The sequence below is a fragment of the Opisthocomus hoazin genome, chromosome 2 (assembly GCF_030867145.1).
Source record: "Opisthocomus hoazin isolate bOpiHoa1 chromosome 2, bOpiHoa1.hap1, whole genome shotgun sequence".
NCBI lineage: Eukaryota > Metazoa > Chordata > Aves > Opisthocomiformes > Opisthocomidae > Opisthocomus > Opisthocomus hoazin.
Genome location: NC_134415.1, coordinates 9,368,203 through 9,394,222, shown reverse-complemented (window position 1 = coordinate 9,394,222; position 26,020 = coordinate 9,368,203). Strand labels below are relative to the sequence as shown.

Here is a 26,020-nt window from a genome sequence, read left to right as displayed (position 1 = left end):
GAGTTCTAATATATATGTATATATGTTTAAATCTAGCCAAGAGTAAGGGCAAGTTTAGTCCTTTAAAGAAGTCCCTGATGAAGCACTGAATATGATTTAAGAGGAAATAAAAACAAGGCAGCCCTATTCCAGAAAGTTCACACCAAATTATACAGGAAAAGCATCACAGATTTGAATTCACACGCTGCCTAAAACTGAGGTAATTTTTAATCGTAGAAACTAGCAAAGGTATTCACAGTAGATAGCACTCTGTTCTGATTTAGCCTTCATTATTTCCTCCTCTCTTCCCACCCAAAATTACATTTTCAGATGCTTAATTATCTTGTAGCTGTCTCTTTAGACTACTATAACCTGTTTGCGAGCACAAGCCCATAAGCAATATGCACTGCACTTTCGAAACAGAAACACATTAGTAGATATAACCAGGAGTCCCTTGTCAAATCACTGAAAACCAGTTTACTGTCAGTGAAACCTTTGAAAAGCTCTAGTCCTGTCTTCAGACAAAGAGTTCACTTTCCTCAGAAACTCCTATTACTTGTTTAGGTGTCGATGGACACAACCATTTGCCTAACACCATGGTTCTCTATCTATATTCTCCCAAAGCCTGACTTGCCAAAAGGATCTAATTATTTTTTCTTTCCTGTTCAGTTCAGCAATACGGGAAAGTCACTGCAGTCATGACCCTCAAAAAACCTGCTGCCCTAGACGAACAGATCTCAGGGACCTGGGGTTGTTCTTTCCCCCAAAAAAGATCTGAAGAACCATAGCCACACAGGGAGCACTACATTACTATTTGTTCTTTGCAGCAAATAAAACATCATAACGCGTTAGAAAGGTCCCCTCCAGGGCAGTACACTAAATTATCAACCACTTTTTTCACACATAGGCACTGAAGAATGGCTGCTCCGGCATCTTTAATTTGATTGAGCACTTCTTGGGGGACACAACCAAATCATCAAGTCCTTGGGAGGGGAAAGACCATGTAGCAGGTCCTGGCTTTGAGACTAATGATTTAAATTCCTATTTACATTTTGGCAAAGAAATCAGATGTAAAATGCAATTAATCTTGATAGGTGGCTTTTAAAGCATAAAGAAATATTAAATAAAAAAGCTTAAATATCTCATTCAAAGTTGTGGTGGGAAAATACTAAAAAGGACTGCTGAAAAACAGCAGTAGGCAAGGTGGGAAATGATACGTGTCTTAGAACTGCTGATGAAATCTGTGAAACCTTTAAGGAATGTGTAATCTCAAAAATGAAAAAACACATTTTACTTGCACATTAGGAATCAGAATCAAAAGATGCGGAGAAACCTTTTGGGGTTGACAACAAAATGGAAGATTATTAAAAAATACATATTGCTTAGACTTCCAAGCACAAACCACAGAAAAAGAGTCCGCTTTCCAGGAGCAGGGAAACCCAACACAGAGGGCACAGGTACGGGTACATACAGACTATCAATTGCTATCTTCCTTTGTGCACTGGATTCTGCCCCTCACTCACAAGCATTTTTCTACTCTTTTTCCACACGGTCTTGAAAAAAAAAAGGGGGGGGTTTAGAGATAATTAAAGGAGAAGCAAACATCAGACATGGACTTCCTATTTCCGTATGGATGGGTAAATTAGACCGAATTCCTGTTGAAGCAGCAATCTTTAAGAACTATGGTCTTAGATTATTGCAGAGTGGAGATAAGGTAACAAAGAAGATAGAGAATATTCTCCATGCAAGTATTTCCTGTTGCATTTTGTTACAAGGAATGCTGTTGAATATTAAAAGATACTTTTACCTTGAGAGGCATCTTTGCATGTTCATTTAATAGAGGAACATCAAAGACTAATCTTCTCAGCAAATGCTGCATCATGGAGGGCCGCAACTGCCTAAAAGCAGACAAACCATTTCAAAAGGATGTACCAGCTTAGCTTGATGTAAATAGTTAATAAACACATTTAAGCAACCTGTCAGTTCTATGCCACTAAAATCCTTCAAATTCACAAAGTAACAGGATTTTGCTTGTGGCACTAAAAAAATACGTCCAAAAGAAAGCAAACAAGTGCATACCAAAGAAAACCTTCCGAACAAGCTGCAAACCCAACGCTTTAAAGAAGCAGAGAAAATATCTGATCTATAGACAAAGTCAGGAAAAAAAATATTGAATTTTGACATTGTGTATTACGATCAGCATGACCATGAGAAAAGGCTTTAATGTTAATTTCTTGTAATATACCTCAATGGTTTTTTCAAATATCCTAGAAACTAATAAAGATATAAGAGCACTAACTCTTCAGATGTACTAAACAAGACAAGCATCAGTGGGCACCAACCGGAAGGACAGAAGAAATAGGTATGGCATGTATATTAGAATGGCATGGACATTAAAACTTTCCAGATAAATAGCAAACACCGGTCCATTTTATTGGTTCTTCTCAATGTAATATATATATAAAATGGTCAGTGTCATTTATTTTATAAAGAAATGCTATTACAGTGCTTTTTTACAGTACTATAATGTAAATGTAATTTCTGAACACATTTCCACATTATGCAAAAAAATTACGGTGACACATTCAAAAAACTCTGGTGATTTGGAGGCCTAAATGTTGCTAACTTTAATTAGAAATTGAATTCATAAGTGCCTAGTCAACTTCCGATAACTGAGCCTGTAGGCTTATAAAAAAAATGGATAATAAATAACTGGTTTTGAGACTGCAGATACCCAGACAAAATTTGTTTCGTAGGTGACAATAATGAGGTATAACAATACCAGTCACTGATTAGGATTTCAAATGTAACACAACATAAATAAATATCTCCATAAAACCATATAATCTACTCATCAACCACCATACTGCCAATCTGTACAGCTAAAACTATTTAAATGGCACTTCAGTGTATGCACAATTCCACCTTCCCGGAGTTTTGACTTTTTGCAGTATATCCTCTTGATTAATTGCCAAGGTTTTAAATTTAAAAACTCAGTAACAGCAAAATAACTGAGGACCACATATGAGTTTTAAATTGCATACAGTGTATTTAAAAATATCGCAATCCTCTGCCAGAAAAAAAAAATTTCCTTATGATACTGGTGACATAGTTTTTCATTCCTGTATTATAAAAATCATAGGTTACTTTATCAGTTAGCATTCCTGTACAGACAGGAGTATTTTCTTACCCACAGATAGACAGCAAACACTCTTCAATAGAATCTCGCTGAGCTTTGGTAAGAGAGCATCCCTTTGAGAGTCTGTACACAGTATGCAACAAAGAATCGATGAGGGAAGCGTGGTGCTCTGTGCCAGCAAAAAGAGGAGCACATCTGGTCAACAGAGGCAAGACTGCTGTGCAAAGGTATCGATTCAGAGCCAAAGCCATATCCGTAGCACTTAGAGCAGCCTATGAATTAAATGGGACAGAAATTAGATTTGTCTCATCAGTGTTGTTAGAAATGAAAAGAACTTGTTGTTTGCTTCTCTTTCATAGTAGCTATAAAGAGGGAAATTTCCAAAACATGCAAATGAGGATTTGATACCTATTGGAAGCTGGACACCTAGCTTCTTTTACTGCTTCTGAAGTCTCACAGGTGGCTTTTGTTTTGTGTTTTTAATGAACGAAAACATAAACACTAAAGGTAGCCATTCAAAAAAAAAAAAACACCAATTTTCAAGACTATATTAAAGAATGTCATAGCTGCTTAACGGAACACTCCAAAATCAGGTAATAGCAGTCAAGTCTTCATTTACAAAACTCATTACGTTTCAGTGTTATGATCAAGCCCAAGTTCCAAGTGAGGAAAAAATCCTTACCTGCGCTTTCTTAAGTAACAAAATAATTATTTTAAGAAAAATGTTGATATATAAGGTTAAATAGGGAAATCGAAGTCCATGTCTTAGCCCTCATATAAGCTCTCTAAATCTGACCAAGTCAGATTAAGAAAAATTAGATTGACACAAACTCACAGAAAAAGGGGTAGGAATTTTGAGGAGGAACTAAGACCAAAATTTTGTGATATCCTAAATAACAACGTAGATGTCCCTAACAAATGCATGAGGATGAACACTTTCTGTATGTCTCTGGAAAGAAGCTCTCAGTTACGTGCTTTCTTGGCAGCTTATCTGAGTTTGATTCCATAGCACAAGCTCAGAAAGTCTCCTGGGGAAATGCACTGCATCTCTTCTGGGTATGGGTATCAACAGGGGCTCTCACAAAGTAAGCAGCATTTTGGAGACTGCTTCTTCACTGTTGTTCAAGTATTTGCAAAGCTCAGCAGCAACAGGCAGTTCATCCAGCATTTGAGAAACACAGAAGACAACATGAAAAAATAAAAAATGTTTTTTTGAGGGATGAAAAATGCTGCAGTGTTCAGTAAGAAAACAGAACTGAAACAACAACAGACTGAAACCCTTACCGTATCTAAAGAAGCAGCAGCACGAAGATCTGGCAGAAAGCCAACTTCAAGAAGGTGTAGAAGAAAATCCTGGTCCTCAATTCCATAGACCCTGTCAAGGAACAAAACCATGGCTGCCTTGTGATCTGGGCAAAACCCCGCAGACATGTCAGGTTCCACCACAGTACCATCTAAAAGGAAGAAATAAGACTTCAATGACAAGGACCATCCTTCACCAGCAGACTAGGCAGTCATGCTACTACTTGTCAGAGGTTTTGAGTCTCTGTTAACATCTAAGCATCTTCCCCATGGTTTTGTTACACAAAGGCAACACATTTATAGTTAACTGAAAAAGAACGCGTAAGGCAATTCTACCCAGATAGACCTCAAAGTCCATACATGCTTTTCTGTTCATGCTTTGTGTATCAAGTGGTTCTCATCAGTTGATATTCTAACATGGTGAGTACCCAAAACATACTAATTCATCTACAGAACTACCTAGTTCTTAGAAGCAGCAGACAGAAAGTAAAAAATCTAATTCTACATCAAACACACCAGAACTGCAGCACTGGTGAGCATATCTGTAATGCACGACAATGAATTAAGATTGTGCTAAAAAGTCCTCTGTATCTGAAAACTTCTGAATGATCTGAAAGGAAATCACTGAAATATTTTTAAATTTTGAGACTTTCTTTTTCAAAACCAAATAAACAATGCTGTATCTATGAGCTGTACTCTATGCTACTACTATCACCTATAGATCTATCACTATTTGGAATATAAATAAGCAATGGTGTAATAGAATGATTGATCTTTTTATGTCTTCTTCTGCAACCTATTGGGCATTCTTGTGCTGTTAGTCTCTAGACAATTCATGTTGCCATTACAACTTTCTCTCCTCACATACCTAAAAAAACAGATGTATTTTCTTTCCCATTCATATTGATGCTCACATAGCTCCTACTAGCACAATCAATTCTATGTAGGCAGAAAACACAAAGAAATGCATTTGCGTATGTATGTCACGCCTATAACGTCACCATAGTTGCTGAAGGACAACTCTGGTGTCTTAGCAAGATCTGCCAGAAACAACTGATAGAGTTAGAACAGCAAAAGCTAAGAATTACACTATCAAGAAAGGAGATCGTTTTTAAAATATTTTAGAAAAATAGAAAGTAGCATTTTAAAATTTCCTTTTAAAGTTGTACTAGATTTTCATGATTCAATTTAAATGAATGGGATTTACATCAGTGATTTAAATGTACACAGAATTATTGCCTATAGCATGCAGAAAAAATTTTGAAACATTTGAAACACACTAATTCTCTTCTAATTCACATAATAAACAGTTCAATTTCTATAACATTTTTAAATACTAGAAGTATGAGTGTCAATATGTCATTAAATTAGAAAACGTAAGAATGGGATGGGAGAAAAAAAAAGTAGAATAATCATCTTACCTTTAGCTATGGTTGGCATGTGGAAGGGAATACTAATTACTCCCACTAAATCTTCCAGTGGAATCAAAGACCGTAGAATTGATCTGATTCTAATGGCTTCCCCTTTACCAGCATGGATTAGCTAAGGAAAAGACAAATAAAAATTAACAAAGTCTTCTTTTTATCTTCTGTATGTGTTCATGTTCTGGAAACTTCCTTAACCATAGATACACAAGAATGACTGCTCTCAAAATTGCATTATAATTTAAATTTCACAGAATCTGTATTTATTTGCTGTATTTTGGATGCAAATAGGCAAAGTCTAGAAATCTAGATGTTTGGTTATTAAATAAGACTAAGCCCATTTTCAGAATGGAATGACAGGTAAAATAGGAGAAAAAAAGCATTAAAATGTAGCACATGTGGGGAGGGGAGAGGGTACACAAATGCAGATTTTTCAGAAGAAAAAGTCAGATTTTCTGTCCTGGCCAAACAACAACACTTTCAGGTATCCCAGTCAGTTTAGTTTTGTTTTTAAAAAGGCAGTGAGACAGGGAGAAAACAAGACAATTTTTTTATTCAAACAAAACAGATATTCGTACACTGGCCTTATTATATGGATAGCTCTCTTCTTTCTCAAGCTATCAATCCCTGCACAAATCTGATACTGATCTATACTGATCTATATGAATTAGGGCACATTTCAGGGTGAAATGAGAAACTATGCATAACTAAAGAGCTTCTGAAGAACAGGAAGGTATTCTGAATCCTAAACAACAAATATTTTCAAATAGTTTCAAGCGGTTAGGAACTATGTGATAAGGGCTTGTTTTTTATAGTGCGAGTGTCTAATCCTTTGTACCTAATGCTTGAAATCATGACATCTTACCTTTGAGAAGGTTTGCCACCATGAATAAAGATTATGAGATATCTAATGCGTATGTCCACGACAATGCTTATTCCTATGTTTTAAAAGAATGTCCTATAAAATTTACTCTTTTCTATGCAACTTAAACAGTATGTTTAAATATGTATATGAAGAGAGTAAAACTATGATTTAAAAGAAAAAAAAACACTTTACATCATCACAATAAATATGTGAAATTTGAGGAGCTTGATTGTAACAACGGACAACCAAACAACATTCATGACAGAATGTTCTTGAAGATCAACCCCAGGGAACAGTAATAAGAAAAGCAATGGAACAATTCCTTTAAAAAGAACAGCTTCTGAATAGTTTACACAAATTCCTTGCAAATTTGCAGATGAACACATTATGTGCATTGAGATACTATGTCGCCATACCACTGCTTTAATACCTGGTGACATGTTATTGTGAAAAAGCCAAACAGCAAACCACCAAACAATCAGTAAAACAACTATGTCTCTACTTTCCAACGCATGAAGGCATAAAACTCACATGCATTTCAGGGGCACAACGTCCTAAGAGATCAATCAAAGCAGCATAAAAGGTCATGATTGCATTTCCCATGTGAATAGTGTCATCTTCTTGTTCTTCCATTTCACTGTAATTTGTTAAACGTTAAAACAATAAAAAAATGAAAAAATAGAAGAAAGTTTTTACATCAGCAATAAATAAAGCAAATCTGCTCACAGGTGTAACAGCTTACACATAGTGGCTTCCTGTTAACTAGTGGACTTTCAGCAGACTAACACAGAATAGAATTTAACCCTAAAAGCTTGTAGTGACATCTGCATTGTTACCATTTATCTGTCTCATTTTGCATCAGAGAATTGATTCTTAACTGAAAAAGAACAAACAGAATTCTAAAGAGGACTTCATATTTACAGTTACTTAAATTAACAGTGCAGAGGAAGCACTATTTGACAGAAGACAGAACTCTACCTTCCATAGAGTCCAGTGAAGAATCCTGCTAATAAGCCACATGTTAAAACAAACAAGTCATTTAAGGAGTAAGATTATAAAACAAATAAACAAAAATTATGGTAATGTAAGCAATTCCACTGGACCTACAGGGTTTTACTAGATCCATTACTGGGGGAAGGTCCATCTCTTGTTGGATCTTCTGATATTTGTATCGCTTCCTCCATGGCAGCAAGCAAACCATTGCCTCCTTCTCCTCTTAGAGCTGGACCAAAACATTCAGGCCGACGAATAAGCAGTCTGACGACAACATTAGCATTCTCCTCCACGCTCTCTCCTACCACATACAAGTTTGAAGATTTAAGATTATATTAAAAAGACTTCTGAAATATGATCAGAAAAAGGTACAGAAAAGTGCAGAACATATGCATCAGTAGATACTTACAACTACACAACTGTTTAAATATCATGACAAAGTTACATAAACACATGAACACACTCTACTATTGTAATAAAAGCTATGAAATAAAATGGGATTTAGTTCAAAATTAAATAAGTAACTACGCAACAAAGGGTATTAAAAGCATCACTGAAGGTACTGATTTGTAGTAAGATTCACAGTCAAGTGAAAGAGTTAATGAAGGTCCAAGGACCAAGGGCAGGAACAACCCCATGCATCAGTACAGGCTTGGGGCAGACCTGCTGGAGAGCAGCTCTGTGGGGAGGCACCTGGGTGTCCTGGTGGATGACAGGTTGACCATGAGCCAGCAGTGTGCCCTGGCTGCCAAGAAAGCCAATGGGATCCTGGGGTGCATCAATAACAGTGTAGCCAGCAGGTCGAGGGAGGTTCTCCTTCCCCTCTACACTGCCCTAGGGAGGCCCCATCTGGAGTACTGTGTCCAGTTCTGGGCTCCGCAGTTCAAGAAGGATGAGGAGCTACTGGAGAGAGTCCAGAGGAGGGCTACAAGGATGATGAGGGGACTGGAGCATCTCTCCTACAAGGAGAGGCTGAGAGAGCTGGGCTTGTTTAGCCTGAAGAAGAGAAGGCTGAGAGGGGACCTTATAAATATTTACAAATATTTCAAGGGTGGATGTTAAGAGGATGGGGCCAGACTCTCTTCAGTGGTGCCCAGCGACAGGACAAGGGGAAATGGGCACAAACTGAAGCAGAGGAAGTTCCATCTGAACATGAGGAAGAACAACTTCCCTCTGAGGGTGACGGAGCACTGGAACAGGCTGCCCAGGGAGGTTGTGGAGTCTCCTTCTCTGGAGATATTCAAGACCCGCCTGGACACAGTCCTGTGCAGCCTGCTCTGGGTGACCCTTCTTCGGCAGGGGGTTGGACTAAGTGACCCACAAAGGTCCCTTCCAACCCCTACCACTCTGTGATTCTGTGAATATAGTTGCTAAACACCAAAATCAGACTATCTAAATCTTCATCAGAAGATGAGGATTTGGCTCTGTGTCTAGCAAGAGTTTTACCACGTAACGATTTAGGACTCTTTGCTCTACTTCCAGAGGAGATGTGGGCATTTCAAAGACTAAAGATGGGTCTAAAAAATGGGGCATAAGCTCATAGGATCCCATATAACTTGTGAAATAGGCATCTAAGTTACTGTGTGTCTTGCATAATCATGCTCTTTTTGCAAATTGTCCTTTACATTCACGGTAACTTATCAAGTTGGCTTGTATTACTGTTTCAAATGGCAAACTATTACAAACGTTAGAGGAAGCTATAAAATGTACAGGCTTATACTCTACCATTGCAAAAAACAGCAAAACGAAGAAAATCCAAATATCGCTCTCCTTCAACTGGATTCCAACCTATGTCCGGGTAGCCTTTACAAATCAACAAAGGACAACTCTGCAATCCACAGCCAGCCAAGTAGCGAACCACCTAAAAGCAGGATAAGATGAAAAAAATATTAATGGTGAAAAAGAAGAGAAGCACAGTTTCAAAGGGAAGCATTCTCATATGTTATCTCAGATACAATGTCCACATTCTATTATCCCTGCAAAAAACATATCATACTTCTGACAGCAAATCAGAAGAGCAGCCTCTTCCTTTGTTCACTTTCCCAGTCTTCCACTATGAACTGCAAGACCTTACTTGCATAAATTCTGTTTTTTCTCTCTCTAAATCATTGCTTTGCTTTCTGTATCTCATTTCTCTTCCAACCATGAGCATTACAAATTCATCAATTTTGTAATATTCCCCAACTGCACACTATCCACATTTGGAAACATGTCTTCTAATACAACGTACAGGACTACTCTTTTATTTTAACCTTTCATTTTCATTTGCCTTTTTTCTTCCTTTCTTTTTAAACAAAAAGCATTAACAGCCCCTGTAATTCAGACCTATAGTCCAAGTAGCAGTTTTCAGCCAGCCTTCTCCTTTCTGAATTGCAAGAATTGCAAGCATAGCCTTTAACTAGTTCAGACAGCTTCTTTTAGCTGACCATATATAAGAAATATGAATCTGAAAACATCCATTTAAAAACATGATCCATCCTCCTATTCAAGAAAGGATCATCTACACTTACATTTCTTTTGACAGCTGCTTTCCCAGGAAGGCTATAGCATCTCCAGAATTGGGGGTTTTCAAGAACAAATTGGATAATGTATTCCACTGTCTCTTTACTTTCCATTAGAAAGTGTATTTAATGTCTATCTTGAATCTGTCTTTCCATTATTTAACCTGCTTTTCTTCTCCACTACTGACATAGCAACCATTATTATATTCCTTCTTGCAGCAGCAATTTACATAATCTACACAATTATCACATTCTCTTGAGTTTTTTATTCTTTAGTCTACTTAATCCCAATTCCTTTAATATTTTCTGAAGCAGGTTTAAATGTTTGGAAAAAATACAGGGAGATATAGATAGATAACTCCATGAAAATTTGTCATATATTGTGACAAGTTGCCACAAAGCTTCTAGTAACCCCTATTGCATTATGCCACCACTGCACGTCATCATCAGGACAGAACAACAAAGAAAGATTTTAGCAATGAATTTTTGTTGGGTATTGACTATTCCCAAAGTAAGAACTGTCCTTGAGGCAATTCCTTTTGGTTATACCTGTGTATGTAATAGTCATAAACTCAGTTCCACTATCCAGATCACCAGCAGAAGGAACAGACAATCAGATCCTGATAGTCTTCCACTGGAAGGTACCTAGGATTTTGATAACTCCAAGAAACAGGACTCCTCCCCTCTCTAAAGGGGAAAAAAATGCTTGATAAAGAAGCTACCAACCTTCTCCAGATCAGGCTCCCTTAAAGCTAGTGCAAGTTCATTGTTATCCATCACAGAGGCTGCTGCAACATCTAAAGGAGTTGATCCTCGCATAGAAGGAGAGGCTGTTAAAATAACATTTAGTTTCAACAGCAACTTAATAAAAACCAGAAAATTCATAGGAAATACATGAACAATTTTTTAAAATAAAATAAAACATTTTGTCACTAGTTAGCACATGATTATAAGCATATCATTTATACCACTCAGTTTATAATAAATCATCATGCAATTTGATATTGACATGAAACCAAAATACAGTGTAGATGTTCAAGCTAGAAGCAACTTTGCTTAGACATTCCTATTCTGTGATTCTCATCACATACTTTGTTTTAAGATCTCACTCTTTATAATTTTCCTAACTGACACAACTTCTTTTTGAGGAAAACGTAGCAGGAATTTTATATCTAAAACACTGGCATTTTATCAAGTGTATTGAAATAGAAAATATTTTTAAGCTTTGAAATATAAGATTATACGTTATCTATTTCTTTAAAAAATGGCAGTGGTTATAGCACTAGAAGAAGCTAATGTTTTCATATTCACACTCCAAATGCATTTGATTTCGGCACCTTCTCTCCAAAAAGCTTTTTAGTTTATGCTTTTGTCCTGTACCTATACATTAATAAGGAATTTGTGATAATTTAAAAAAAAAATTGCTATGATGCTTCTAAATATTTATATATTCTCAATTACAAGTACTAAATTAAATAAAGGATAAATGTACCTACTCCTCTATAACACTTCAGCCTAGAAAAGAAAGGCTAATGTTTTAATAAAATTTCAAGGTTCATTTCTGGGCGTCTATACGCATGCATACCCAAGCAAATGAGCTCTGTATTTCTCCCACGGCTGTAGGTGTACACTGAACAGTCTACAGAAGAAAGTGCAGGGGAGCAAGCTTGAGCAGTGAGAAGCAAGCCCTGATGAAATGCTGCCAACACTTCTTTCTGATTCTTTTCATTAAAATCAGGATTTTATTCTGTTCCTCAAAACATTAAATTGAACATTGCCTCTCTCGTAATGTAAATTAAAAAACATCTAAAAAAACGTATACTAAATTACCTCAATGCTACTGTCAGCAATTTGTTTGGAGTTAGCAAATACAGTTCATGGAAGATATTTTTGCACTGGGTAAAGGAGAAACTTCAACAGAAATCGAGGGTGCAGAGGGATGCAGAACAACATAGGTGGTTTTAGATATATATAAAAATCAGCAGAAAGTTTTCAGATTTTTTTTTTTGTTTAGAATCTCAAAAGTCACACATATTACTTACCAAGGCCAACGCTGCTGTTTTCCAGTAAATAGCTAAGATGATCAAACATAGCTTTTTGATTCTGCCTGCTGATGCGGCAAAAATAACATAGAAAACGACAGCAATTTGCCACCATCTTTGGGAAAGTGATCTCCTAAGAAGCAAATAAAAACAGATGGAAGCTCAAACTCCGAGACAGGCATACAAGTTGCAAAAGATCATTTATGTAACAGCTGTTCAACACACTAATATTTATGCATGGTATTCACTGCACCTTAGCAAAGTTAACTGTTTATGTTTCACCCCGGAATCGAAAGGGCTTTCACAGCAACAGCTCCCTAAGCCGCAAAGATCAAGGTGTAAGCTTGACAAACAAAAGCTGGGATCACCTGTAAATTCTAGATTGAAACATGAAAGAATGTGAACCCCCAGATTCCCAAAGTAATACTGCAGCAATTTTTAATTACTTTCTAAAAAGATCTCCCCTTTAAAACCCAGTAAGTCTATAAAGTGCTATTTGCAGTTTTTTCTTTGAAGCATTTGAAATTACAGTGGTAATTATCTCTTCCTCCAGAACGGAAGGATAGATTCTCCTAAAACTTAGTCAACTATTGTGTAGATGGAAATCAGTAAGAGGTTATGGTCTCAGTACCTCCAGTGACTGCTCAGCACCTTACAGGACAAAGCTTTGAAAAGCTATATTCTAAACTCTCTGTCTTCTAACAGTGAATTGCTTTACCTTGGATTCTCCTCCACCAAGCACATTTACCATCACTTCCATGACAGTTTCATGCATGCCTAAAGCTCTCATGAGATTTGGATGTTGGTAAAATACTTTATTATTCATGATGTCTCTACAGGAAAACAAAATAAAAAATCGGATTAAAATGTTATGGACCAATAGTTTACCTATTAAGTTATTTGCAAAGCTGATTTACTGTGCAATTCTTCACCTTCTGAGGTGAAAAATTACCTCAGGGACTTTTTCAGGTTGAGTCTCTTATCTCTCCTGATAGTCTATTTTTCTATGCACACTGTGGAAGAACCTGACCTCTCTTTTTCCATGTTACAGTTATTGCCCTAATTACCAGAGTACCATGCTCTTCTGTTTTCATTAGAAATCCCATTCTGGATCTACAGCTATTTTCTGACAAGAGCATGATCAAAACTGCTACGTTAGCTTAAATTTTAAATTCAAATACTCAATATTTTTGACAAAGCAGTCTTTTCAGAATATTTGGAGCTTGAGACACTTGACATCTGCCATCAAAACCAAGAAAAAACAACTGAAGGGCAAAGAGAACGTATATCCAGCTATGCTTTAAGCATCAGAAACAGAAGCTGCATAAATATTAACCTCAGTTCATTAATTACTGCTCAAAAGAACTCTTCTCTCCTACATATTTCAGCAGAACACATTTACATAATTTAAAATCAGTCCTGAAGATTATAACATCAATATTTTAGGCAGACATGTTAGGTCCAATAACAATGTCTGCTTTAAAAAGTAATTAAATGTCTAAAAATTGTAATTAGTCTTGAAATCACACACAACCCATAAATAAATGCGAAAGCAAGCAGGTCATGGGAGGAAATGACTAGCAAAGTCACTGCAGAAAATACTGTTGTCGTCTGTTCAAATTTCATTGCACGTTTTACAGCAGTCATGTTTGTGTTTTTTTTCCTGAGCTACTACTCCTGCAATCAGGCAAGGAAAATTTCAGCCTTATAAAAGATGACACTTGAAGAGGACTGTTCCATCACTCTAAAAGCTACTAATCCACAACTATCAGTCCTGCAACAGAATGCATGCAATATGTGTCTGCTGTAGGTGGCACCATCAGAGCTTTTGACTCCCAGTAAGATTAGCTGATCTTTTTCCCCCAAAGTCTACAACCGGACTTCATATCAGAGATGACAGAGGATAGGCCCTGCCTCCAAAAGCTACCCATATTGCATCTCCTTTCTACGCTAACGCTTCATGCTGTGGAAAAGGACCTCAATGGTATCAATCTGCCAAGTCATTCTGAACTCTTATTTAGTCTACAGCAGCTTTCTTTTGCAGAAATGCAATACAGAAAGTCAAAACGTCACCTGGCGGGCCAGCAACATTACACTACTTTGGAAAGTAGGTCCACTTTCAGTGTTCTAACTGTGGCATTATGAAATGTCACACTTCAGAAAAAAAATCTTAACATTTCTGAGGGAACCAAGTTTTTAAGCAGGAATGAGTGACACTTTCATTTCTTAGCTGGAAGAAAGCAATCCTTTCCATTCAGAGCAAAAAAAACTGGCATTTCTAAACAGGTGCTGGAGCCCAGGTTCGGCTATAAAAGGTATAAATGGCACAGCTGGGTAATCTAGAAGATAAACAAGACTATGATAGAGGCTACCAAGAAGGGTGACAGGAACACGCAGTGAGAACGCTAGCTTAACAGAAAGTACTCTTTCTTTCTTACACCACACTTTCACATATCACCAAAAACATTGCTGAAATTAAACCAGATTCACAAAATCTTAGCTTTCAATTCACAGCAGAAAACATTGAGGAAAAAAATGTAGAAGAACAAAAAGACAGCAGAACATGAAATGAAAACTCCTCTGAGATCACTTTTTTGCCAGGCACAACAATGCCAGAATCGAGTAATCACTCATTTTAGACTTTCATAGCTTAAGTGAAATGTAACAACTCAAATTTGAAGTACAAAGGTGGATTTAGAAATAACAGTATTTTGTGCCTCTTGACAGGTGACAGACTTCCCCTTTGCCAAAGCCTTAGCGTGAGTATATTGAACATTACAACAAACAGGGAACATTGACAGCACCTGCTGGCAAGCTAAAAAGTAGGCCTTGTTTATAATGACACTAGAAAATTATGTATAGACGTTATTTGGATATTTGAGGTTTTCAGTCAGCGCAAAAAAAAGACTAAGATATTTTACACAACAGAAGCGTCTCTTCTTGCATTCCTGGTACTCTTTATATAATGCTTCTTTGCCTGTCAATGCTCTTGTTCATTGGGGATTTCTAACAGATCACAGGTGATGTTTGATCTCACCAGACATCTCTTAGATAGCAACATCTCTTTCAAAAAAGGGAGAGAAAAAAAAAAAAACTCTTTGCTAGTAGAGATGATCACGTTTTCTTTACTGTTTTCTCCAACTGTACTCTTTATTAGGCTATATTTCACTATTATTAATCATACAATTAGGAAAAGTAAGACTGAGTGAACTACTTCATAGTTCAAATAGTACCAACTACGTGTAGTGCAATAAAAAGATGGCATGTGTACAGGCACATGTAGACAACTCCATTAGCTGACTGCTGGGGGGAATTGTATGTGTCAACAGCTACCGGTCACTGCATTCATATAACACGGACAGCATTCTTGATAGGGTTCTTCACAGCCATACGGTAACAAGATCTATTTTGTAGTATTATAAGACATTACATACACGTTTTCAACTTTTCTCACAAGGAGTCTTACAGATGTCATTTGTTTCTCTCCAAAAATGATACATATAATGCTGCAAAGGCTGTATCTTACAAATGAAGACACAATTGCTACCAGTGTATGCATTTACACCCGTATAGACTATTCACATTCAAACTTCGTGTATAACCTTAGCCATAATCACAGAGCAAATAAAAACAAGTATCTCTAAATAAACAGATGCTACACTCCAGTTATTTACCCTAATCCACGAATCATAAGTTTTTCTTCCTCCTTCCCCATTCTGACGCTAAGCAAGGAACGGATTTGGCCGAGGGATGCCAGAAGATTGATTGTGTCTTCCACAGACACACTATTTATGGTGTAGGTCTTTGGCAGGGCTCGAACCAGGCCACCAATACCATCATATTGGCGATGCAGCAATACAAACATGGCCCTCACTAACTCCGGGTCTTCTATTACTGATTCCTGGGCCCAGCGTACCATTGTGTCTGAAATCAACTGCTGAAGAGTAGCTGTGAAGAAAATACAGAAATCACAAAATTACCATTAATTGTTCATCTTTCTACTGGCAGTCCCTCAGAACCCATTATGCAACATAAATTAATTCAATTCTTAAGAAACACCTTTTTCTTGGTATTTCTTTAGCAGACTATCAAAGGAAAATAGAATCACACGAGAAACAGAAACATTTTAAAACCAAATCCCTATATTTAAAATTGAAATACAGAAAACAAATCTGATGACATCAAAAATTATGAAGACATACAAGATGCTCACAAAGTCACCAGATTTATTTCAACATATTGCTTTCTCAGGATTCTTCCAGGAATTCAGGTCTGAGGGGGTTTTTTACATATTATGAAGTAGGACTGGAAAAATATACTGGTAGCACACGAAACTGCTGTATTATTTATTTACATATCTAAGCTCTGTATCCACTCAAAATTTTGTAATGTACAAACCAGAATAATTTAACTTAGTCCTTTGCAAAACCAACAGAAATGAAGAGACTTCAATCAAACAAATGGCAAATAATTATTTGCATATTTTGAAGTCGGTCTCTAAGGAAGCAAGAAACCCATATCTAATATCCTCACTGACAATCTTTATTACTTGCGATATATATTTATATTTGGGAAAGTCAAATGTTAAAATAGACAAATTATATCATGTCAGTTAAGATTTCAGACTATTGTTTGGAAAAATTACTCATGAACTAACAGTCAAGACGAAGTATTTGATAAAGACAATTGAATAATATTCATTTTCCCATCTCAGGCTACTTCCATCCAAGTTTGCAAGACATTGTCAGATCAATTCAGGATCTTTTTGAGATGTCCGGATAGCTATACACTAGAGAATTTCACATTTAGTACTTACTGAACAAATCAATTTATTTTCATGTCAAGCAGATAATAGAAAGTTTGACAAGCAAAATTTCATAATCCCTTCTGAAGTTCAATAAACTGCCTAGTAAATACCCTAATGTTGAAAAAGGTGGCTGATGAAGACCACACATCAAAAATATTTTCAAATTAGAAATCTATGTGTTGAGATAATAATATGATTTTGGAGTAAACTTGATTCAATCTCAGGCTAAAACAAAAAAAAAAAAGTAGACATACTTAAAGAAAGATATTGAAGGGACAGGAATTTACAGAAAAGAGAATGTTTAACAAAGAAGAGAACTTGTGCTAAGATGTGCTAATACAGGGTAAAGGGGAAAAAGAGCAATAGTATTGTATTTTATTTCTACTGTCCAAACACTACACTATAGGTGTTTTCCTTTTCACACAGCATAGCATATTTTGGAATAAAAACACTTTAAAAATAAGTCAAAAGATGAAATGTGTTTGGGCTGATACTCCAGAAGGACTGAAATAAATGATAACAAGAAGGGACACAATAGTAATTTTCCTGTGTTTTTTTTGTGAAGAATCACATAAGGAGGCTGTTATTTGGCTCCTGATTTCATAACTGCAATACTGCGTCCCACCTACCTGCGGATCTGGCTGTTACCTTGCTTCTAATGAACGCAAGCAGGACAGCCACCAGAACACTTTAGTTTAATATAATACTGTCTTTCTACTAACATGTGAGAAAGATTCTGTAGAGCTTTAAGCTTACTGCAAGAAAAAAAATAGGAAGCCATCAGATTCATCACCACATTCTGCATAGACCTAGCCTCTAATTACCACTGCCCAATAACTGAAACAACAGTAATATACTGCAAAGCTAGAAGGGACACTTTCAGGAGGACAAAAGTATTTCTACTTAAAGAACACTACACTATCACTAATAACTGGCAGCTACGAAGTCATCTCATTATAAGTACCCTGGGGAAATCTTCTCATCCCGTAACTTCAGGTGCTTACATTAAGCAACCAAGTTAAAAGGTCAGTCTCCCTAGGAATTCTGTGTAGTCAACGATGGAAGCCAAGTATTTTACCAAAGTCAGAACACCTAAACTGTTTGCCCAGAACTTCATTCCTGCTAGTAGGGTAGCAGCATAAAAAATTAGGACATCTTAAAGTGCCACCCACCATGATACAGGCAAAAGAATTTATAAAAATAAAATAAGCACTGACAAGTAAAAAATAAATAAAATTCCATAATCGGTTGGCACCAAGTGTAGAACTTGGATGCCACTGGCAATGATTCTTATCAAGATGGAAAGGCAGAAAGTGTCATAAGAATGACAGAGCAACAATCACAGTCAGCAAATACTGAATTTTACATTGGGTAGGGAGGCTTCTCCCAAGTACAGCTTTGCAAATTATGGTCTAATTGCATAGTCTTCTTTAATTTGGTAATCTTCATGCAAATACTGATCTGAAACTGCTGCAGCTGATTTTATGAGCAAGTTCTCATAATCAGGACCTTGCTAAAATTATTAAGTCTGCGCTAATTCCACAAAAAGCAAGATACATTCTGGAAAAATTATGACTTCAAAAAGGATGAAGAGCAAAAAAGTCAGCAGAAGAAATTTTCCACCACATCCCATTATGAAACAAATCTGCCTATCATAAAAATTCCATCTGAGTTTGCTTTGAGTTAGAGCTACAAACTTTAAGGGGCACAGATGTTTCACTAAAACCTTGTTTTAGCCGAAAATACATTAAGAACTTCCTCCTTTGCTTTTTTTGCCATTTGGAATTAGGATACAATAAACTGATTTAAGTTTGCTTACAGGATGTCTTAGCATCATCGTCAATTGGCTTCTCAGCTTGCTTCTTCTTCAGATATGTAACTTTTTCCATAAGGTACAGGAGGCGACCCCTAATGGTTAAATCACTGTTTCCATCCAAGCTTCCATCTTCGTCTAGTTCAATTCCTGAAACAAAAAAATATCAACCAAATAGTAGAAGAATAAAAATAAACAAGTCACAGACATGTTTTGTATCTTGTACATACAAATATAATCAAATCAAACTACGTTGTTCTGCTCTGTTAAAACTACACAAGGGTTTGATATGGGATATGCTTAACCCAGCGGTTAGGAACAAGTATAGATCAGCTATATGTGCAAGGCAGGAAACGGCAGATAAGGATCATGTAATCTTCTTAATGTATTGTATAAATTGAGTGTTATTATACATAAAATATACTTTAAATACATTTCAGTGGTCAATTCCCTCATTATGTATGTTCCCATGCTAATGTTGGTGCCTGTGTATTGGACATACATAGCTCAGAAGTGTAGATACAGTCCCTACTGACACAGTATGGTTGAACTGGTACTAGTAAAGACTAGGGGATTCTTAGGTACAATGTATCATAGAAGTGAAAGAACAAAAATTACAATAAGTATACTTCCTAGTGACCAATCACAAGAAAGTAGCCACCTTCACAGTACAGAGGCTTTTTCACGATATTCCTATGATAAGCTACAAAAAGGTAAAAAAAAAAAAAAATGCATGTGAGGCTTTACAGAATCACAGAACAGCTGAGGTTGGAATGAGCCTTTACTGATCATCTAGTCCAGCCTCTCTGCTCAAAGCAGGTTCAACTACAGCAGGTTGCTCAGGACCGTGTCCAGTTAGGTTTTGAGTATGTCCTGAGGTGGAGGCTCCACAGCCTCTCTGGGCAACCTGTTCTTGAGTTCCATCACCCCTAGAGTAAACAAAACCCAAAACAAACAAAAAACCCCTAAATTAAGTTGAATTTCCTGTATTTCAATTTGTGCCCATTGTCTCTTGTGCTGTCACTAGGCCCCACGGAGGAGAGTCAGCTTTCTTTACTGCCTGTGCCCAATGGTTATTTATACACATTGATACAATTCCCTCATGAGCTTTGTCTTCAAGTTAAACAACTCCAGCTCTCTCAGTTTCTCCCCATACAAAAGATGCTCCAAGAATTTAATCATCTTTGATGGTCCCTCCCTGAACTCACTCCAGTGTGCCCATGTCTGTCTTGTACTGGGGACAGCTGTCAGCTGTCTTTGCCACAAGGGCCCATTGCTTCTCATGTTCACCTTGCTGTCCACCGGATCCCCAGGTCCTTTTCTGCAAAGCTACTTTCCAGTTTGGTCCCTAGCCTGTCCTTGCTGCATGGGGTTATTCCTCCCCGCGTGCAGGACTTCGCAATTCCCTTTGCTGAACTTCATGGGCATCCCATCAGCTCATCTCTCTCATGTTTTTAACTTTATTCATCCATGCATATTTTGTAAAGGAATTAAAAGTCTTGACCTATAAGTAATAAACTAGAATAAGCTCAAAGTAAAAAAGTCGTTCCAGTATTTTTTCTCAGTTTTTTTAGTTTCCAATATAAGTTCTAAAGTTAAGGGGTTGGTGGGGAGTTCTTTAGCAGTCTTGAATTTTCTAGGATGTTTCTTCATGACATTAGATCATCCTTCCTAATTTATTGCATCTGTTTTTAATTGTCAGATTTTTTGCATTAACTACTACTAAGTATTTTGTTAGATTTTGTCCTAAGAGAGTAAGTGACACTAAACTAAACAAGGATCATCAGTAACTTCATATTTTACACTAAATTGTATTACAAAATGGTTTAGATGGCAGTCTCTTCAGCCAAACTAATTAACAGAAAAGACACTGAAATGTCTTATCAATTAGAATATAGCAATGCTCTGAAATTACTCAAATGAAATGTCTGTTTTCCCACAGTTGTGCTGTTCCCTGAGCTCTAGCTGTACTTTTCTGATTTGCACACTGTCAATATAATTGTCTCTCGATCATTTCACATGATGTGAGTCCCGCAGTGGTGGGTGGCTAATCAACCAAACATAGGACTCAGGATGTGTAATTGTTTTACCTATGTTGCAATAGTCATATTTTGAATACAGAGAGTAATTAATTCTACTCACTGTAATGCATCCTCTGACCCACAAAACTAATTTTCTACTTGTAGATTATGCAAATTACTGTTTCCTCATAAAGAAAATAAAAATAATGACAGAACTAGACCATGTAATTTGAACAGAGGAGAATGTTGGTAAGAGACTAAAAAATAGAAAAATCAAAGTGAAAGATAAAGCCTCTTCTCCTTTGAAAGGTTGTTTCTAAATTCTTTATTTCACCTTAATTTTCTGGCAACTGACAGTTTACTTTGAATTTTTCTCTTTTTTTATTCTTCACTTAAAACAGAAGTATTTCATTTTAAGTGTCATAATGCACCTTCATCACGACTGTGGAGGATGCAGATAGGAGGGAAGAGAAAACACAGTCAAGAGCAGGAAGCTCAACAGGGTAGAGGAATGGGGTCACAGGATACTCGAAGTTCAGCAAGGACAAGCGCAAAGTTTTGCAGCTTGGACAGACCATCTCCATGTGACAAGTCAGTCTGGGCATGAACTGGTTAAAAAAAAATCTTTGCAAAAAGAGCTTTGGGTATCCTGTTGGACAACAAGTCAGCAGTGCACTCTGACAGCAAGGACAGCTAAAAATACCCTGTATTAGCAGAACCATAATCAGTAGCTCAAGGTATGTGATTATTCCCCAGTACTTGGCACTCATGAGATGACATCTGGAATACTACATCCAGTTTTGGGTTATCCAATACAAAAAAATACATTGAAAAGCTGGAGAGCATCCAACAATGGCCCATCAAGGTGACTGGACCACTTGTCCTATAAGGACAGGATGAAGGAACTGCAATTCAGGAGGAGAAGTGCAGAAGTCCGCCTGTCCAAGGCTCCTTCCTTGACTAGAGCATTAGTTTAAAAAATATTATCACACATCCTTGCATTATCTTCTTCTAGCTAAGGGGACATGACGTGAAAGCTCAGCTGCCTGTCTGCTTGTGCTGTCTGCTAAGTGTCGCTTCTACTTATTTTTCTGTAATAGTGCACTGAAGTAAAATGAAGGGATAAGTATCGTCCAAACAGGAAAACAACAGTGTCCTCAACACAAAATGTAAGTAAGCATGCATTCCAAACAAAACTACTTTGTAATTGAATTCACAGTATTCACGATATGAGTTTGACATTTAAAATACACATTTTGGCACTTCATTTTTATATTGGTATTTTTTTATTTAAATTGTTACTACATTTCACATTTTAATATAACACAGAATTTAATTGTTTTCATTAACTGAAGTGAAGAAATCAAAACCACAGAAATTTAACTGCACCTTTGGATTACTAGTCTATTTCAATAGATAATAAACTTCTATATCTTCCTTCATGTCTGAGCAGAATCAGCCATTAATATTACATTATATTGTGGTTAACATGCCCATAGTCAACTTGTTACGGCAAAGATGACCTATACCATCCTGTGCACGGGAGTGCAAGGAAGAGGGAATAGAGCAGAGGAACCCCTTGAATAGCAAGTGATACATTAAGCCCAAAGAAATTCCCACAGAGTTGTATAGGTGAGAAAAACCCATTTTCCCGTATGAAGTAAAACATATTGCATTCCCTTCTAGTCTGACCAGATATGAGGATAAGAACATTTCTTTGGTTTTGACTACAAGTTGAGTATCTTTATTCAATAGTATTTATAATTGATATAATAAAATCTATAGACTACTTGGTGTTTCTTATGAAAAAATATTTAGAAAAATTGCTTCTAAAGCTAATATAATTAAAAAATTAAAAATGTTCAGTAACAAGACTTACCACAGTGTGTCATTAGGTCTTCATGGAAATCCAAGAGTTGATCCTGAATTTCTTCAGGGCAAGGACAATCATTTTTATCATCTTTAAAGTTCAGCAGCATGTTAATCTTAAAGAATAAAAAGGATAGGCAAATGACACTGATTTCCAAACGAAAAAGCTTTCAAATCAAACAGAACTTTGCCACACATAGATTACAACAAAAAATAAACTGTTCATTGTAAGCTGTACCTGCTCCTGAGGAGGGGATCGAAATTCTTTTGTTTTTCTAGCTGTCAGGGCAGCAGACATGTTCAAGGCCTGCATTACTTCATTGTACCGGAAGCGCTGATTCTCTTGAAGCTTGGCCACAAAATCATCCGAGAATGCTACAATGGCTTCTATTCTGTGTCGTACTTGGCAATCACATAGGTACTGCAGCAGATGACACATCTGAGAAAACAGTATCGTAAGAGAAAGAACAGTTGCCAAGCTAAGAAATACCTTCTGAATATTATGCAAATAAGGATGGATTCCTTACAGCAGCAGTTACATTCAAATAAAGTGACTGAAATCTTTAATGTTGTCATTTACTAAATGCGAAGTAATCCTACACCAGGAATATCTGGCATCTGCAAGAGATTTATGTGCCTCAGGCATATAAAATGTACGGCTTTTAATAAAGTTATAAGAGAATGGATTTACTCCTTGCTTCTAGGGAATTTCTTTTCTGTCTGGTTCCACAAAAATGAAGAATTCCCTGCTAATGTCCTTGAGAAAGTAATTCTATTTAATCAAACAACAGTTGTTTGATCTACGGGGAACAAGTTTGTATCATCAGGCAGATAATGATATGGAAATCACTTCTCTATTTAAATAACATCAAAATGCTGTATTCCTTGAAAGAGAAATTACCAAGTGAAGAAAAAAGGATCTGGGACGAAATGGGACAAATGACTATCACAGCAGTATTGTTACCTGTAATTTAACAGGTTCTGGAAGTTTCATCTGAAGCAGTCCTTCCTTTGGCACTTGCTCCCCTCTGGTTTCTTCCTCTCCTTCTTCTGACTTGAGCTCATCTGAACTCAGCTCCTTCTCTGAGAAATCAATGTCATCCTCCTGGCTCACTGCTTCTTTGAAAACCCGGGGCTCGATCAACTGCAAGATGTGCTTCAGATCCCCATTGTGGAAGATTCCCATAATTAGGAGGGTATAAAAGAGCTTGATGAGAGGGACAAACAGAAATTCTGTAGAACCTCCAACTGGATCTCTGACATGGAGGCTGCCCTCCTGAACAGCTTCAGTCAGCATCTCTATGGTTTTGGCCTTTAAGATTTCCAGAGGGAATTCAGGACTGAACTGAAAACATTCACTGCTAATGCTTACAAAACTTGGAGAGGAGAACTGCATTCTTGGCCTTAAGGAAGTGCTAAGTCCTATACCAGGGAGGCCATGTTTTTTGTTTTCATCAGGAAACAAGGTAATACTCTTGGTCTCATCTGTCATTGGAACTATAAATTCATTATTCATCATTAACCTGGCAGTTGCATAGGTATTGAGATGGATGTCAATAAGTAAGTCATAATATCCTGCACGTAATAATCCTGGCATATATTTATTCTCAATAGCGTACAGGAGCTGAGATTCATCCACATGGCTACACATAGCATGGGCCACTCGGTTGTTGCCTAAAGCACAAACAGCTGAATATAATCGGAGGGTATGGTAGTGAAATTTCAGCAATTCTTCTTGTTCTGTGAGCTCTAAAATATCAATTGTTCTGCAGAGAAAAAAAAACAATACCGTAAATTCAATATCAGTGCAAAAACCTAATTAAGTAAAATTCTCCCTAAGGATAACATTGGCACAATATCAGTTCTAGGGATGGACTTTTTTGTCCACATGAGCAACACTGTCAACCTAAGAATCAAAGACTTAGAACAAAGCTCAATCAGGAATTTATTCAAGTCACTCCTAAAGTACAACTTCAGTTACTTTCAGTGGAGAAAGATAAAAATTATTTACTTAACACAGAATACTTCTTCATACTACTAACAAGAATTTGGATAACTGAAAATGAAGGCTTTAAAACTTGTAAAAGTTGAAATATTTATATCATTTATTGTTTTTAGATCTGGGGTTGGAAAATGGCAACAGATTAATTGGTTTATTTGCAGAGGGTTCGAGGGTGGGGTTATTTGTTTAGAATTCTTACCTAATTTTTTAGTCATTTTATTTTCATTTTTGGCACTAGCAAAATGCTGAGAGATTTGGGTTACAAGGAAATATAAAAATTAAAATTTCATCAGTTGTTTAAACTAAATTTAGGAAAATTAAAGTAACAGAATACTTAAACTGGTCATAAATTTTAAAAAATCTCCACAAAAACAGATCTTTGCCTTTCTTACAGAGTATCTACAATAATTTACAAACAGACTTTCGTTTTCATTCAAAACCTAGATACACTATCAAAGAGTTTGGAGAGAACATAGGAGAGGTTGGAAACACAAGAAGGAGAGGCAGATTTTAAAACATTGCAACATAAGATTATTTTTAATATTCGCTTAATCAAAACACACTGCCTTTATTTACATGTGTTATAAACACAGAGAAAACCTTAGGTCTAGCTTCATAATCCCAGCCTAGCTCTGATACACTTCAGCAGACAAACATCAACCTGTTTTCTTCGGGGATATGAAGGGCCATGAACTGCAAAGGATTCAGGCACTGTATCATCCAGCCTTGACGTTCATTGATACGAGAGACATCAACCTTCAAGAAGTGGTTCGGCACTCTGCTCCAAAGCACATGAGTGAGAAATTGCACATGGAGACGTGGAGGACATTGAGAGACTGGGTTTTTGTGTTCGCTTTTGAATAAACCAGCAGATAATGGCATTACATTCTGGAAAAATCCAACAGAAGAGACAATCACTTCTATAATCTTCACCATACACTGAATATATGATATTTTTTCATTAAATATATTCAACTTACAGTACAGTGAAGTACAATGCAACAGGAAATTAACATTTTCAGTAATTCGTAAAATCATTTGGGAACCGTTGGCAGATTAGCAGCAAGAGAGCATTGTCCATAACAATTTTTCTAAAATAGCTAAATTTGAAATAGAAACTTGAATGTAATGTGTGGTCACTTCCTTGGACCAGAGATCTGAACTCCACTCTTCTTTCACCTCTTCTGATTTCTTAGATATCAAAGTATCCAAAGCAAGTAAGTAAATTTCAGCTTAGTTTTCCTGAGTGTACTGTTTCACTGT

General features: G+C 36.7%; 1 protein-coding gene across 9 annotated transcripts in view; it reads right to left on the bottom strand.

Moving 5' to 3' along the window:
- RYR2 (ryanodine receptor 2) overlaps nucleotides 1–26,020 on the bottom strand; it is a 449,014-nt gene that overhangs the window by 122,368 nt on the left and 300,626 nt on the right. For all 9 annotated transcript variants that reach the window (XM_075412466.1, XM_075412469.1, XM_075412474.1 and 6 more), the window contains 16 exons: nucleotides 25,419–25,645; nucleotides 23,720–24,521; nucleotides 22,994–23,194; nucleotides 22,766–22,871; nucleotides 18,872–19,015; nucleotides 15,920–16,193; nucleotides 12,964–13,078; nucleotides 12,246–12,378; nucleotides 10,930–11,033; nucleotides 9,428–9,563; nucleotides 7,817–8,003; nucleotides 7,241–7,346; nucleotides 5,842–5,962; nucleotides 4,403–4,572; nucleotides 3,170–3,390; nucleotides 1,787–1,877 (listed from right to left, as the gene is read on the bottom strand). In XM_075412466.1, the coding sequence (XP_075268581.1) occupies nucleotides 1,787–1,877; nucleotides 3,170–3,390; nucleotides 4,403–4,572; nucleotides 5,842–5,962; nucleotides 7,241–7,346; nucleotides 7,817–8,003; nucleotides 9,428–9,563; nucleotides 10,930–11,033; nucleotides 12,246–12,378; nucleotides 12,964–13,078; nucleotides 15,920–16,193; nucleotides 18,872–19,015; nucleotides 22,766–22,871; nucleotides 22,994–23,194; nucleotides 23,720–24,521; nucleotides 25,419–25,645 (3,138 nt within the window). The remainder of the gene's footprint in view (nucleotides 1–1,786; nucleotides 1,878–3,169; nucleotides 3,391–4,402; nucleotides 4,573–5,841; nucleotides 5,963–7,240; nucleotides 7,347–7,816; nucleotides 8,004–9,427; nucleotides 9,564–10,929; nucleotides 11,034–12,245; nucleotides 12,379–12,963; nucleotides 13,079–15,919; nucleotides 16,194–18,871; nucleotides 19,016–22,765; nucleotides 22,872–22,993; nucleotides 23,195–23,719; nucleotides 24,522–25,418; nucleotides 25,646–26,020) is intronic.